This window comes from Limanda limanda, chromosome 10, assembly GCF_963576545.1.
Source record: "Limanda limanda chromosome 10, fLimLim1.1, whole genome shotgun sequence".
NCBI lineage: Eukaryota > Metazoa > Chordata > Actinopteri > Pleuronectiformes > Pleuronectidae > Limanda > Limanda limanda.
The window spans coordinates 17,029,363-17,046,265 of NC_083645.1; the positions used below are offsets into that span (position 1 = coordinate 17,029,363).

Sequence of the window (16,903 nt, forward strand, 5' to 3'; positions counted from 1 at the left end):
GAGTGTACTTGTGTGAGTCGATATGCGCCAGTATGTGTGCGAGTGTTTGTGTATGTTGTTGTGAGTTGCACCTCTGACCAACAGAAAACAGATGACTCCCCTCTCCTAAGTGTGGCTTAACCTAGCCCTAACCCTAAACCTAACCGTAACCTGATTTACATTGTGTTGACATGGATTTCTGTGTTTTTTCCTCACGAACACTGTCAGCTTCTCCATCGAGGAAAACCATAAAAATATAAATAAACAGGAGGGTGTAAAACTTCAGGTGCACCTCAGTCTTTTTTTCCCTTCTCTCTGTCCTGCCTTGACCTGGCTTAAACTCAGAAACTTTGCTCCATAGATGCCTCTCCTGCTGCTGGGCAAACATCCCCGGCCGCAGCTTCGCACTCTTTACGGGAGGCTCGTTCCCCCTCTGGCTGCTCGGCGACCTCCATGCCCACAAGTCCCAGTGTTAACAGTTTCAAGGTGTGATGTTTTACCTCCAACAAATCAATTTTTTGTGTTTCACCTCAATGACGTTGAGCTATGCAACAGTTAATAAAGTGAAAAGCATTCTGACATATTCAAGAATAAATAAACAGCAAATGAAAATATTAGATTCTCTTACACATCAAAACAGTATTTAATATACATTTTTTTAATTAAAAAGGCATTGCGTACAACAGTTTGTTGTCATATATATCATAGAAATGGAAATACTTTTTTGCAAGACTGTTTTTTTAGTTTGACAGTGTGGGGAAAATGTGGCTCTTGGCCGAATCACAACATGAATTCCAGGAACCATTGTCCTGATGAAGTATCGTAGACCCTTAACTGTTGTTATGTCCTCATTTGCAATTGAGAAAGATTTCAATCATCAATGCCCTTTATGTTCACTACCTCCCACTGATTCGACAGACGAGATGCTGTGGAGCTCTGGCTGAGGCTGTGCAGTCCAGCTGCTTCCTGGTGACCCTACCGATGATTTGTAAAGTGGATCTTTGACGCCCGGTCAGAGATATCAGCAGAACCTGGGAAGTCTGTCCCGTTTATCTCCTCAGGTCTGCAATACTCATAAAACATCAGGGAAAATAACATAGTGCATGTGAGTGCATTGGAGTGGAGCGGGGAACACTGAGTGTGATTGTGTGAGGCCCCACAGCTGCCCGTCGCTCATATCTCCCCCACACACTGTGGTTTTTCTGAGTAGGGACCTTTCTGTAGAGCCTCTGTCATTCACAGCTTAACCAGGTCAATGCTATCGAGTGGTTTGCAAAGTTAGCAGTGGGCTTCACTGAAATCAATTGACTGTGATGTGAATGAAGAGGAGGGTGCACGATGTAATCCTGTTAAAAGCTGCCTTTACACTGAATGGACGAAAAAATGAAATTTGCAATAGAACCACATTCATCACTTATAGGATTTTGTAGAACATTAGTTTTATATAAAATATTGGCGTCTACTTAGGTGAGATGTGAACTAAACATTAACACCTGGATGTACTAGAAACATTTCTGTGTTTTTGGTCGCTGATGGGGGGCTGATGTTATTTCAGTGAGGCAGCAAGGCAAATGGGCGGGGTTAATGGGACCACAAGTGAAATGCTTTCCAAGGAGCCTGAAACCGTTTGGAGAGTCAGCAAGCACGGATGTGTAGTGCTCTGTAGTCGGGGTTTAGAGAGGAAAGAGGATCTTTTCCATCCTGATTTTGATCCTTAGTAAAAACTGCCTGGACTGATAAAGTGTCACAGAAACCATGGCAACGACCGCTCTGACAGGTTTCTCCATGATGAGCCTGCTCAGCCTCGGGTACCTGACCTGGGACCTGATGAGTCCAAACCAGGTGGAGACCGAGGCCGACCAAACCTTTGGAGAAAGCTCTCCATCCAAGCCGCAGCCTCCTCACATCATTTTCATCATGACAGACGATCAAGGGTTCAATGACATTGGCTACCACGGCTCTGACATCAGGACACCGGCGCTGGATAAACTGGCTGCGGACGGAGTGAAGCTGGAAAATTATTACATCCAACCCATCTGCACCCCGTCCCGAAGTCAGCTCATCACCGGCAGGTAAAGTCTAAAGTTTTTGCAAACTTGAGTGCACATTTTTTTTATTGTGTTAAACCATTTATATTATTACTATTATATATATCATATATATCAGTATAAATACGTGTACATTACATTTGTAAGCTTTTCAGATGAATAGGGGATGTGCAGAGCCCCAAACTATAAAGAATAAAGTACGTATTCTGATATAGATAGAGGTGGGATGTCGTTACTTATGTGCCAGACTTTAAAATTAAATAACAATAAATTAATTACACAAACAATAAACTATTATAGTAATATTCATGAACTTACTGTTCCACTGAAATATGCCATGAAATCTGTTGGCCAAAAAAGAAGAATCACTTTGTAAATGTTTCAAATCTGAAAGGCTCAATCTGAACATAAGATCTGAGGATTATAAGATAGTTCTGACTCAATATTTCTCTTACGTTCAGTCCTTGATGACATAAGGAGGTTACTTGCACAGCATATTGTTTAATTCTTCTTAAATAAAAGAGAGAAATGCTCTTAACTAAATGGTAAATCAGGTTTACAAAAAAAACTAAATTTCCAGCCTTTGTCAGTTTGTTGCCAACAACCATGATGTCAAGTCTAGGGAAGATGGAAACAGCCCACCCACCCATATTCTGTAATTTCCTTTCCTCTCCTGCCCTCTTACTCACTTAACTATCTGTCAGACTGAATTAGTGATAACACATCTGTCCTTCTGACTTAATCATTAACAGGTACCAAATTCACACTGGCCTGCAGCACTCCATTATCCGACCCCGCCAGCCCAACTGCCTTCCCTTCGACCAGGTCACCCTCCCCCAGAGGCTGCAGGAGCTTGGCTACTCCACGCACATGGTCGGCAAGTGGCACCTGGGCTTTTACAAGAAGGAGTGTTTGCCCACTCGCCGTGGCTTCGACACCTACTTTGGCTCCTTAACAGGCAGTGTCAATTACTACACCTACGACTCCTGTGACGGCCCCGGGCTGTGTGGCTTTGACCTCCACGAGGGGGAGTCGGTTGCTTGGGGCCAGCAGGGAAAATACTCCACGCATTTGTACACGCAGAGAGTCCGCAAGCTCCTGGCAACCCATGATCCGGAGTCCCAGCCGCTGTTCATCTACCTCTCTTTTCAAGCTGTCCACACACCCCTGCAGTCTCCTCGGGAGTACATCTACCCTTACCGTGGGCTAGAAAACGTGGCACGCAGGAAGTATGCTGCTATGGTCTCAGTTGTAGATGAGGCCGTTCGTAATATAACATACGCTCTCCGCAAGTATGGTTACTACCAGAACAGTGTCATCATCTTCTCTACTGACAACGGTGGCCAGCCTTTATCTGGTGGCAACAACTGGCCGCTCAGAGGTCGTAAAGGCACCTACTGGGAGGGTGGCATCCGGGGTCTGGGGTTTGTTCACAGTCCTTTGCTGAGGAGGAAGAGGAGGGTGAGTAAAGCCTTGGTGCACATTACTGACTGGTACCCAACACTAGTGGGACTAGCAGGTGGGAATGAATCATTGACTGAGGGGCTGGATGGGTATAATGTTTGGGAAGCCATCAGTGAGGGTAAAGAGTCACCAAGATTGGAAGTCCTCCACAACATTGACCCTCTGTACAACCATGCACGCAGTGGCTCCCTGCAGAAAGGATACGGGATTTGGAATACAGCCATTCAGGCTTCCATACGAGCTGGAGACTGGAAACTCCTGACAGGGGACCCTGGTTATGGAGACTGGACCCCAGTACAAATTCTTCCAGGTTTTCCCAATGCCTGGTGGAACCTCGAGCGCCACACACAGCCCCGCAAATCAGTGTGGCTTTTCAACATCTCTGGAGATCCCTACGAACGTTTTGACCTTTCTGAGCAGAGGCCAGATGTTGTCAAGCAGCTTTTAGCCAGGCTGGTGTACTACAATCGTACTGCGGTGCCAGTGAGGTATCCAAAAGAGGACCCACGGGCTGACCCACATATGAATGGAGGTGCCTGGGTCCCTTGGGTGGGAGACGAGGAAGAGGACAGCTGGGACAGCGTTTACCAGAGGAAGAACAAGGATTGGAAAACAAAGCTTAAACTGTCCAAAAGCAGGTCGTTTTTCAAGAGACTCAACACTCGGATCATGTCCAACAGGATATAGAGAGGACATAAGTAAACAAGATTCAGGGGAGACACTGAAAGACAACGTATATACTGTATATATCGAGGATTTTTAGAACCATGCAAGAGTTGTAGATGGTGGTTTATCTTCAGTTTCTCAAGAATAACTAATTATCCAGTGAAAGTATTGGTTATTCAACTAGTTTGTATCCATTGTATGAAATGAAAATGAAAATTACAAAAATGTGAGCTGGTTCCAGTGTCAAAGAAAATGTGTTCTATTACCAGGACAGGAAACTGTCCTCCCATTAATTGGATAGGCTTGTTTTAAAACACAATGGCTGTATTCGATAAGGACGACAAAGTGTCAACAAGAAATCATATGCAACTACTTGTACCTTTGACATTATTTATATAAATGACAACTACCTCTATGTCAATGTGACATTATTGCACGCTTTGTTTCTTTAATTCAAACTCATTCTCAGCTTCTTCTATTTATTAACACATTAAGAAATAAAAGAATAGAAATTTTAATTAAAAGGAACACATCATCTAAATAAAAGTTATTAATGGGTTTATGTACAACTCTTAATCTTTTTTTGTGCACATGCGCATGTGTGTGGAACAAAAATGCAGAGCTGAGTGTGCACCCTCAGTCGCCCCACAGCTAAACAGAGTCAATGATGGTTTAATAGCTATAAACTAGGCACTGAAACAAGAAGTGTGAACATGTTTGTCAGCATGTGTGTGGGTGTGTGTACCTGTGTGTGCGTGGACCCCTGGAGAAGCTCATGTTTGGAGGGGGAGTGTGAGGTGACGGATGTTCAGCTGCAACATGCAACTTCACCACTAGATGTCAAAAAATTCTACACACCCAACCTTTAAGTAACTAACTAGTCTCATTTTGTGGCAGAGTTGGTTATTTTATGTCACAACTGCTGCGTTGTGTCTCTTGCAGTGGGTGAGATTTCACTTCAAGTTTTTTGGGGAACAAAAAGAAATATCAAATCTGTGTTGGCAGGCATTGATGTTGAAACATGCCCCCGACCACTGATGTTAGCCAATGCACTCTCGAGATTCAGTTTCGTGTGTGTGGTTTCAACAGAGAAGGCAACGGCACGCCACCATAGGCCTGTGTTTGCAAGGAGAAGTGAGACGGTTCACCTCATTTCCTGACTCAACCACAACCCTTTAGAATTTCCTGTCAGTGTGAAACAGAACCGTTCAGCTGCTCATTGAATTATTTGTGTTGAGTTCACAGTTTTTTCAAGTTCAAGATGAAAGGGGACTACATGGAGCAATTTCTAACTCTACTTGTGATGTTGGCAGCTGTATCTCATGGTAAGATCATCTTTCAAGAAACAAGATTCAAACTTTAATTAGTGTGTAAAAAATGAATCCTTGATGCTTATTTACATATGCTTTTGAATACATCCGTTTCACCTCTCTTTCCAGTTGCTGGGACAAAATTAAGTGGCATCCAGAACACGTCTCTGTACACTCTCACTCCTGGAGAAAATGTGTCCGTCCAAGTAATCAACAACGCAAGGGGCCATCAGGTGGAGTGCAAGAAACAGCTTCCGACTGGGCCTGTGAAAGTGTTCACCCTGCGGAAAGAAAAGGTGACCATACATGAAGGCTTTGGAAACAGGACCCAGTTCTTCATCAACAACGGGACGTTCAAGATCACAAACGTGGTGGAGAGCGACTCAGGCCAATACATCATAGACGCTTATGATTCGGATGGGGTCCTCGTGAAAAACTTTGAGGTTCAACTGGATGTTCAAGGCAAGTGTCAAAAAGTTTCATGATCATGTGGGAGTGAAAATATAAAACACAACACAACATGTAGTGTAATAAAAGAAAGAAGATTACAGATTACAAAAGACAGCAATCATCGTGTTGATAGACAATGAGCAGTCTATGTGAACTCAGTGTGTACCTGCCTTTTCTACTACTTCCAGGAACTTTGTTTGTAAAAACGCAGTGAAGTAAAAAGTAAAGATATAGAATAAATGTTATTTATATGTCACCTTTCATTCAAGAAATGCTTCTCAAAGTGCCTTACATTCAATGTAGATGAAAATAAAAACTTGTTAAACTGAAGAGAACAGATTTTAACAAACATGAGAACATGATAAATTGATATTTAAAAGACAAGGAAATACAAAGAAATAAAGTTAAATTCAAAAAAATAGTGTTCTATTAAAGAAATTCACTGAATTATATAATAGATCTAGTTAAGAAAAGTTCAGAAACACAAAAAATCGAATTAATTACAGTAACAAACATCCCAACACTGGCTAAAAAAGGTCACTATATTGACGTGTCTCTGACTGTCTGTTCTCGTGTCTCTTCTCTGTAGAGCACAAGTGGTCCTCCATCCTGATTCCGGCCTCTGTTGGGGCGGCTGCTGTGCTCCTGCTGTTATTGCTTGTGTTGGTTTGTTTCTGTGTGTGCAAGCGGAGGAAGACATCAGGTAAGATACAGCAGGATTGTTTGTGATCAAAAGGTCAATAAGTACTGATGGTGAATCAGTCAATACTGTGATACTTTGGTGAAAAAAATAAATTTTTTAAATCTGCTTGAGTGCTAAATACCTTTTCTTTATGCTCTTCTTCCTGCAGGTTCAAGTATATAACTGAGAATAAACATCTTCATTATGGGTTGGACTCACCAGTGGACTTCTATCATCACTGATCTCTAGACATCAAGAACCAACAGCAAACAGGACTCTAAGGAGCTGGAAAAGAAGAGTTCTCTTTTTTTGCTAATACGTTCATGTCATTTTAGTGCGACCGCTCTATAAACATACGTATTGAGTTCAGAGATCAGAATGAAGTATTAGTGTTTGTAGTTTTGATCTTTGTCGGTTTACTGTAAAAAAAAATCAACAATATCTCCAAAGATTGTACTTAAACAAGTTCTAGTAAACACTTTTTTTATACATGTATTCACCAGAGGTGTAAAAAGTACGGAAATATTGTACTCAAGTAAAAGTACCTTTACTTTGATGAAATTTTACTTAGGTACAAGTAAAAGTACCCATATAAAAATCTATTCAAGTAAAAAGTAGTTCATTTAAAATGTACTTTAAGTAAAAGTTACTTAGTTACTTCCAACAACTTGATGGGGGCCGCTCCTATACAGTGAGAAAAAGGACAATGGGTCATAAATCCAATCCAAAAACAGTTATTTTTAATTAAAGGAGAATCTTTACAAATATAAGTGAAGTACAATAATTCAGTCAAAATCTACTTAAGTAAAATTACCCATTTTAAAAACTACTCAAAAAATTACAATGTGCACATAAAAACTACTCAATTATAGTAACGTGAGTAAATGTAATTCGTTACTTTACACCTCTGGTATTCACAGTGTCATTTACTGTATTATCCTTCACCCATGTTAACATCATGCGCAAACAAATCTACTATTAGAGTTTTAATTACGGTATTAAGATAAGATAAGCTAAGATAATAATATATATGGTGTAATCAGTGTAAGCAGAATATATAAACTTATGACTGAACGTTGGATAATTGAACTTACACAATTTAGTTTCAGCGCTTGTACTAAAATTACAGAAATGAATGACTTGAAAGAGACTAAAGTCAAGCACTTTGTTTCTGACCCGCTGGTATCAGTCCATATTGAAGACGACAAATCATGTCGGGTTGTGGCAACATAAACAGGCTGTGTTTGTATTTCACTCACAGTTGTTTTCAGTACTATGTCATTTTCTGTGTATATAGTGGGGAGTTAATCACTGTAGAACTAAAATGATATTTTAAAACTGTTGCATCTACGATTAAAAATATTCTTATGAACTCTGTACAAATGCTTCAGGTGTCAGACTGAATGTTTATTAAACTAAAAAGGATCAGGCCGACACTAGTGGAATAAAACAGGAGATGTTTGCTGGCAAAGCTGTATCTATGGTAGCTTTTACAGTTTGTCTTAATCTTAATCTTTGTGGATGCCACCAAATATTTATGGACTTGTGATAAACCTGAGACTTGACTATATTAACCCGACTATGTGTGGATTTGTCAGGCATGTTTGTTTATCCTTAAATATGAGAGAAGCCGATCCAAGGGTTTGGTTCAATCAAGTGTTTTATTAAAGATACAATGAAGAGTTATTTCATAGCTATGGACAATTATCACAGCCTATGCTAATTAAGTTAGCAGTAGGAAGTTAATAATGGCCCCGAACAGAAGGGGTTTGATATAATTATAACAGTAGATTTGATGTGATTGGTTATAAAATATTGGAGGGGTGTCACCGCAAATCACTTTGGATCTCCCTTATTGGTCCAGCTGCAGTCCCACGCCTCTTGTCACCGAATCCAGGAAGTGACAGGGAGCCGCTCTCAGTGACGTTCCTACTACTGTGATAGTTGCTAGGCAACTCTCCCTACCCTGATAGTTCGATGTTGTGTTCCATAAATTAGCCTTGAGTAGAATGTTGTGTTTTCGGCTCTCTCCGCTGTGCTACCAACTAAATCATAACTTATCAAGACAGCTGTGAGACTGACCAACAATGTGACGCACACACATTTCCAGCTGGTTTCAAGATTGAACATTCTGAGAATCAAAAGGTTATTGCTAATAATCTGTTTGAAGGCCTTCATCTGGCTCAAACTGTTCATGCCTCCCATCCTGCCTTTATTACAAAGAGTGAGTGGCATGGTTTTGTAATTGGAGAAAATATTATTGTTTTTCTGTTTCATCAAAACATGTCCTGACTGTGTAAACATTAGGAACAACTGAACCCAAACAATGTCACAAAATTAAGTCAACAAAGTCAGTCTGTCCGACCTCCAGAACTAATCAGACCGATGCTCGAAATCTATGTGAGTCTAATGAATCTGAGGGAATTACGCTTTAATATTAAAAAGTTAAGAATTCTGTCAGACACAGAGAGAAACTAAAATTTGAAATCCAGTGTGGACAGTGCATTTATATGTATATAAAGACTATGGACTTTATATATAAGGCCATAGACTTCATATACAAGCTGTGGTGCATGCAGTCATTTTGTGCATGAAAACAAAACATGAAGTTACAAGCAAAATGAAACATCCTTCAATTTCTCTAACGTTTAAAAATACCGATCACTGCTTCCTCTTAAATGTATCATCCCAAAAAAGAGGTTTACTCAGTTTCTCAGCTCAAAGCTGAAACATTTCAGACTGCTCAGGACCCTGCTGTGTGTGTTTGCTGCTGTTTGTGTTTGCTGCTGGGTGAAGAAGAGGAGTTCGTCTCAAAGCTGAAGGCTGAACACTGACCAGACATGGATGCTGTAGTTGGACTGTTGGTGATGCTACTTGCAGTCTCCCATGGTTAGGTTTTTCACTGAGATATTAGTTTTTGAGTTGAATTTGTCTGAATAATACACGATTCAATGATCTCATGAAGACCAAAGATCAGATTCAAAACATGAAAAAGTTTGGATCAAGGATTTTAGGGATCGGTGTCACGTTGGTGTAGGACCGAAACTGCCAAACGTAAAAAAAGATTAATATATATATATAACTCAATAGATATAAATATATTATTGAACCCTAAATTAATTCCTGAATAAAAGAAAAAGTATTATTAAAAATACATTCATATTTGTATATTTCTGTTTCCAAATTAATTAATTTATGTATTTCAAAATTTTTATATTCATTTATTTATGTATCTCTACATTTCTGCAACAATTATTTTTTATTTTTTATTTCTACAATTCTAAATTTCTTTGTTTTTTGTATGTTTGTAAACGAATAAATACATGTAGAAACTAGTATCCTTTACCCTGCCCACACTGCATATATTATTTAATTTATTTAGGTAATAATTTATATATTTCTACATTAATCTATTTGTGTTTTTTTTACTCACTTATTACTCGAGTTAAACATTTCTTTCTTTCTTTTTTTACTTTGCCAGGTCTTTGATAGGGGCCTATGGATGTAAAACTGAGATGGACTTTGTTTACTGTATATTTGCTGGTAATTTTAATCGCAAAAAGGGATTTTTATTTTTAGATTAGTTTTTTACTCAAATAGATTCTTTAAATAAATTAAAATCTGATGCCAATGATTGAAGTCCTACCTTCTGTTTGTATTTTGTGATCTACAGTTACAGTAAAACTAAATCATCTTCCTGATTATTTATCTCATTAATTACTTTAATGCTGTTAAGGTATTTTATAACTCCTTTTTAAAAAATAAATAAAAGTATAGTTTTTTATTTTGCTCATGGAACTCGCCCCCCCCCCCGGACAAAATTCGACAGAGCTCGACAAAATTACTTTCCAACAATTAATTGCTCCACAATGCTCACCCCTCCATGAGTAAAATAGATATTTGGCTGCTGCATTTTACAATCAAAATTTTAATATTCTAGATAATGTGTTTCTCACTGAAGATGCATTGCTAATTGCAATCTCCTGTTTAACGAGAACTTAATGAGTATTGTTGTTTGAACTGCTTTCTCTTGTCATTTTCGCTCATTTTGTTAAAAATGAAAAGACGACAATTGTCTACAATCTATTTTTCAAAAACTCTCCAGGTGTGGAAACCAATGTGATGTCAGACAGAAGGATGGAGCTCAGTGTTACGGAGCTTTGGGAGGAACTGTGGTCCTGCAGCTGATGGATCCTGTACCAGAAAGATTTACCATTATTAAAAACAAGACACATATATTGCGTGGGAAAAATAATCAAATAAGGGTGAATATAAAACCAGACAAATACTCCTTTACTTCCAGTGATGGAACGTTTAGGATCGATAACCTGATAAGATCTGACACAGATGAATATAGACTTATAATACGTGATTCAACTGGAGCTCTTTTAGAGAATCGTACTCTACAGTTGTCTATTCAAGGTAAACAACTTTTTATTCTGCAGTGTCTGCCCTGTTTTGTATTAGAAACTGTGACGGACGACCATGACTCAGTCAACATGTCGAACATCATCTTTGTTCCTCCAGCTCCTGTGTTGTCTTCCCGGCTGGTCTCTGAGTGTCTGTCCCAGGGAGAGATGAGGGTGTCCTGCTCCTCTGAGGGAGGGGACAGTCCTCAGTACAGCTGGACTCTGGGTGGACACACACTGAAAGAAGACAATGTGCTCTCTAGAAATAATGAGACTGACAGCATCACTCTGAGACAGAACGTCGAGGGAGCTCTGGTCTGCTCAGTCAAAAACCACGTCAGTCATTTACAGAAGTACCATAAAATATCTACCTGTGGTGAGTGAGAGCTTGAGGGACAATGGTCAGATGATGCTGGAGATCAGGATCTTGCTGAACATCAGTTATAGCTCATCTGTTTCTCTCCATACAGGATTCATATTCATCAACTGCACTGACTCTAATGAGAGACGCATAACACAGTGGGTGTTTGCAGCCACTAACACACTGTGCGTTGAGCCGACAGCCCCCCCTACAGCCCCAGACAGGACTGTGGGTAAGAGGACTGCTGTCACAGTGTCACTTAAACCTTCCATTAGTATCACATCCTCCAATCCAACTGTGACCTCCTCCTTCAGAGAGTGTCTGTCAATGTGAGTGAAACCTTTGTCAACATGCGATCTTTGTGTCTCTCCACTGAAACAGATCCTTCCCTCATATGTGGACTGCAAACAGCTGTGGCAGCTCTGTTGTTCAGTGCGGTCGCCGCCTATTTTGCATGGAGGAAAAATAATTCCAAGAGAGCTGAAGGCTCTGCCATGCCACAAGAGAGGGAGGATGCAGAGACCTCTGTTTAGATGGTTGAAAAGAGAAGTTCTGCACCTGAACCAAAAACTTCCTCAATCCGACATTTTGTTTCGCCTCGCTTGCTGTAATGGCTCAAGTTTGTTTGTGGGTGTGGAAATAACTTCTTATCATGTCGACAGCTGCTCAACACTTGTGCATTTTTAGAGTGAGAAAGTATCAGCAGCAGTGATCATAGAACAAAAAATATATTTATGGTAAATGTGTAAAGACATTTTTTATGTTTTCAGGGTTTTCAGGTCTGAAAACCTTTTCATCCTGAAGCAGAAAAGGTGTCACTGTGTATAGGGCTTCATATTAGCTGTGCAACTGAGTGTGATGCCATTTGAAAGTGACTGTTTTCCATGTAATTTTTACACATTATTTCATTAATTAAAAATGATTGCATATAAAGATTGAGGAGTTGGACTTGATTTAGATTTTCTCACTTAAACAGGAAAATTATGTGTCTTGCTTTTAGTGTTGTTAACACGACTCTTTCAGTTCTTCATGTAAATCAACAATTTTACAGAACACTGGATTATCTGAAAAATTCATCGACTGATTTACATAAAACTTTTTAGTTTTTTTCATGTGATCATAATTACAATTACAGTAATTATTAAAGCATAGAGGGGAAAAGGTGGTTTAATTTAGTTGCTTGCTGTGTATTCACGTCACACTTTCAGTCATGTATAATTAAAGCTTCTACAAGCAGCAATGGGTAGAGCCTTTTGAGGAAGTATAGGAGGAAAAAGAGAAGGAAGAGGAAAATGAGCTTTTCATGAACATTAACAGAATTATTTTTCTTAAACCAGGGTTTGAAATCACAATGTTAGACCCTGAAATCCAGTCATGATCTTGATGAGCAACCTGCCAGGGGAAATCACTTCACTCACGATGTAACTTCACACTGTGACTGAAGGCAGTCTGCAGGGCTGCTGACTACTGCTACTGTAAAAAATTCAGTAATGAAGATAAAATATGTTCATCTAGACAGTCTGGAGATGTCTCTGATTTATTTTCACAAAATTGTATTCAATAACACAGCAGCCCGGCCCCTAAAGAATCATTCCATCATTCAGCTGGTTCCACTTCAAGAGGCTTTTCAGCAAGTGTCTCTCTACTGTGTGTGCAAATACAGTATCACAAATCTGGGGCCCGACCTTGGACCAAACGAAAACTTTCTGTAGATTATGGAATATTTTGTTGTCAATCATGCCCCCCCTCTATCAGCTCAGGTCCCCTGGTAGTTAATCGCTGTAGAACTAAAATGATACCTTAAAACTCTTGCATCTATGATTATATCTCTTCTTATGAGCTCAGTACAAATGCTTCAGGTGTCGGACTGAATGTTTATTAAACTAAAATTGGAGAAAATGAAGCAGGCAGACAATGGTGGAATAAAACAGGAGATGTTTGCGGGCAAAGCTGTATCTATGGTAGGTTTTACAGTTTGTCTTAATCTTTAACACTTCACTTCCTCCATATAATTGAGTGCAATGCAATGCAGTCATTTCTTGAAATAGTGTGGTGAAACGCGATTTTGACACGTACATTACTTCTGCTAAAATTCTGGTCTCGGGCAAAAGTTCAAAGATGTTGCCTCAGTTTTCTATATGCAGAATTTTACAGTGCATGAAACTGAACAAAAAGCTTCACAAGTCACACACCATCAGATCATCCCTTCAATCCGACTTGAGGATTAATTCAATAATTAGCACATCTAGTATTAGTGCTCCCATTGTAAATATGGAACTGAAATTCCACTTTAGTTGTGGAAGCCACAAAATATGTATGGACTGGTGATAAACCTGAGACTTGACTATATAAGCCTGACTATGTGTGGACAGTGCATTTATATCATATGTATATAAAGACTATGGACTTTATATATAAGTCCATATACTTCATATACAAGCTGTGGTGCATGCATACATGTTGTGCATGAAAACAAAACATCAAATGACAAGCAAAATGAAACCTCCTTCAATTTCTCTAACGTTTACAAAGACCGACCACTGCTTCCTCTTAAATGTACCTCACAAAAAAAGGTTTCCTCAGTTTCTAATCTCAAAGCTGATCACTACCTGGAAACATTTCAGACTGCTCAGGACCCTGCTGTGTGTGTTTGCTGTTGGGTGAAGAAGAGGAGTTTGTCTCAAAGCTGAAGGGTGAAAACTGACCAGACATGGAAGCTGTAGTTGGACTGTTGGTGATGCTACTTGCAGTCTCCCATGGTAAGGTTTTTCACTGAGATATTAGTTTTTGAGTTGAATTTGTCTAAATAATACACGATTCAATGATTTCATGAAGACCAAAGATCAGATTCAAAAACATGAAAAAGTTTGGATCAAGGATTTTAGGGATCGGTGTCACGTTGGAGGAGGACCGAAACTGCCAAAAGTGAAAAAAGATAAATAAACAACTCAAAAGATACATATATAATTGAATTAAATTTCCTCATTTTTTTTCTTTGTATTTTTACAGTTCAAAATGTATTTATTTTAGTATTTTGGTGTGTAAATTAATAAATGAATAAATACATTTAGAAACTTGTACCCTTTACCCTGCCCCCACTGCATATATTCTTTAATTTAATTATGTATTAATTTATATAATTCTACTTTAATCTATTTGTGTACGTATTACTCACTTATGTATTACTCAAGTTAAACTTTTTTTTTTCTTTGCCAGGTCTTCGATAGGGGCCCATGAATGTAAAACTGAGAAAGACTTTGTTTTCTGTATATTTGCTGGTAATTGCAATCGCAAAGAGGTATTTTTAGTTTTGTATTAGTTTTTTACACTAATACATTCTTAAAATAAAATAAAATCTGATGCCAATGATTGAAGTCCTACAACCTGTTTGTATTTTGTTATCTACAGTTACAGTAAAACTAGAACATCCTCCTGATTCTTTTTTGTATTAAATAATTGAATGCTGTTAAGGTATTTTATAACTTTTTTTTTCAAATAAAAGTATAGATTTGCATTTTGCTCATGAATACAATCATCTTCATTTTTTGCACAATTTCCTATAATTTGAAAAAAATCAACATGTCTTGTGCACGTAATAAAATGTTTCAATGTACGTGTTTTGGGCTGGGTGCCGTCAGCTATTACGCATCTAATTTTTCTACTGTAAAATGTCAGAATATCATCAGCTGTGCAAATAATAATACATAATGTGGCCTGAGAGAAACCCAGTAACAGCAATGGCAATGTCATTGTTTGTCTGGCAAATCAACTGCTCAAAACCTTTCTTTAAAACCTCTTTTTTTTTTTTTACTCTCCAGGTGTGGAAACCAAATGTGATGTCAGACAGAAGGATGGAGCTCAGTGTTACGGAGCTTTGGGAGGAACTGTGTTCCTGCAGCTGATGGATCGGGCGCCAGAAAGACTTGCGATTGACAAAAACAACAACCATATTTTTCGCTGGAAAAATTATAAAATTGTTAACAAATCAAATGAGGACAAATACTCCTTTACTCCTAGTGATGGAATGTTTAGGATCTCTAACCTGATACGAGCTGACACAGATGAATATAGACTTATAATACATAATTCATCTGGAGCTCTTTTAGAGGAGCGGACTCTTCAGTTGTCTATTCAAGGTAAACAACTTTTTATTCTGCAGTGTCTGCCCTGTTCTGTATTAGGAACTGTGACGGACGACCATGACTCAGTCAACATGTCGAACATCATCTTTGTTCCTCCAGCTCCTGTGTTGTCTGCCCGGCTGGTCTCTGAGTGTCTGTCCCAGGGAGAGATGAGGGTGTCCTGCTCCTCTGAGGGAGGGGACAGTCCTCAGTACAGCTGGTCTCTGGATGGACACACACTGACAGAAGACAAGCTGCTCTCTGGAAATCACAAGACTGACAGCATCACTCTGAGACAGGGCGTCGAGGGAGCTCTGGTCTGCTCAGTCAAAAACCACGTCAGTCATTTACAGAAGTACCATAAAATATCTACCTGTGGTGAGTGAGAGCATGAGGGGCAATGGTCAGATGATGCTGGAGATCAGGATCTTGCTGAACATCAGTTATAGCTCATCTGTTTCTCTCCATACAGGCTTCATCTTCATTAACTGCACTGGATCTAATGAGACACGCATAACACAGTGGATGTTTGCAGCCACTAACACACTGTGCGTTGAGCTGACAACAATCTATACGACTGTGGGTAAGAAGACTGCTGTCACTTAAACATTCCACTAGTATCACATCCTCCAATCGAACTGTGACCTCCTCCTCCAGAGATGAGCCCTGGTTCATTAGTATGTGAAAACTGCCTCGGCTGCAGTGGATCTAATCGTTTCATCTAGTTGTCTGTCAATGTGAGTGAAAACTTTGTCAACATGCGATCTTTGTGTCTCTCCACTGAAACAGATCCTTCCCTCATATGTGGACTGCAAACAGCTGTGGCAGCTCTGTTGTTCAGTGTGGTCGCCGCCTATTTTGCTTGGAGGAAAAAGAAATCCCAGAGAGCTGAGGGCTCTGCCATGCCACAAGAGAGGCAGGATGCAGAGACCTCTGTTTAGATGGTTGAAAAGAGAAGTTCTGCACCTGAACCCAAAACTTCCTCAAACCGATATTTTTTTTCGCCTCGCTTGCTGTAATGGCTCAAGTTTCTTTGTGGGTGTGGAAATAACTTCTTATCATGTCGACATCTGCTCACCACAGAGATGTGCAAAGATCTTTTTTATGTTTTCAGGGTTTTCAGGTCTGAAAACCTTTTCATCCTGAAGCAGAAAAGGTGTCACTGTGTATAGGGCTTCATATTAGCTGTGCAACTGAGTGTGATGCCATTTGAAAGTGACTGTTTTCCATGTCATTTTTACATATTATTGCATTAATTAAAAACATTGCATATCAAGATTCAGCAGTTTTACTTGATTTAGATTTTCTCACTTAAATAGGAAAATGAAGTGTCTTGCTTTTAATATTGTTAACACAATTCTTTCACTTCTTCATGCAAATCAACCATTTTACAGAACACTGGATTATTTGAAA

At 39.3% G+C, this 16,903-nt stretch overlaps 2 protein-coding genes across 2 annotated transcripts; both read left to right on the forward strand.

Annotated features, from left to right (window-relative positions):
- The first annotated feature begins 1,734 nt into the window (after positions 1-1,734).
- On the forward strand, positions 1,735-4,178 carry arsia (arylsulfatase family, member Ia). The gene is made up of 2 exons (XM_061080100.1): positions 1,735-2,051; positions 2,780-4,178. Exons 1-2 carry the CDS (start codon positions 1,735-1,737, stop codon positions 4,176-4,178), a joined length of 1,716 nt encoding a protein of 571 aa, XP_060936083.1.
- A 9,829-nt stretch (positions 4,179-14,007) lies between these two features.
- On the forward strand, positions 14,008-16,700 carry LOC133011818 (uncharacterized). Its single transcript, XM_061079727.1, has 5 exons — positions 14,008-14,128; positions 15,188-15,505; positions 15,611-15,868; positions 15,963-16,073; positions 16,280-16,700. The coding sequence occupies exons 1-5, from the start codon at positions 14,080-14,082 to the stop codon at positions 16,429-16,431; spliced, it is 888 nt and encodes a 295-aa protein (XP_060935710.1). The 5' UTR covers positions 14,008-14,079; the 3' UTR covers positions 16,432-16,700.
- The last annotated feature ends 203 nt before the right edge of the window (positions 16,701-16,903 follow it).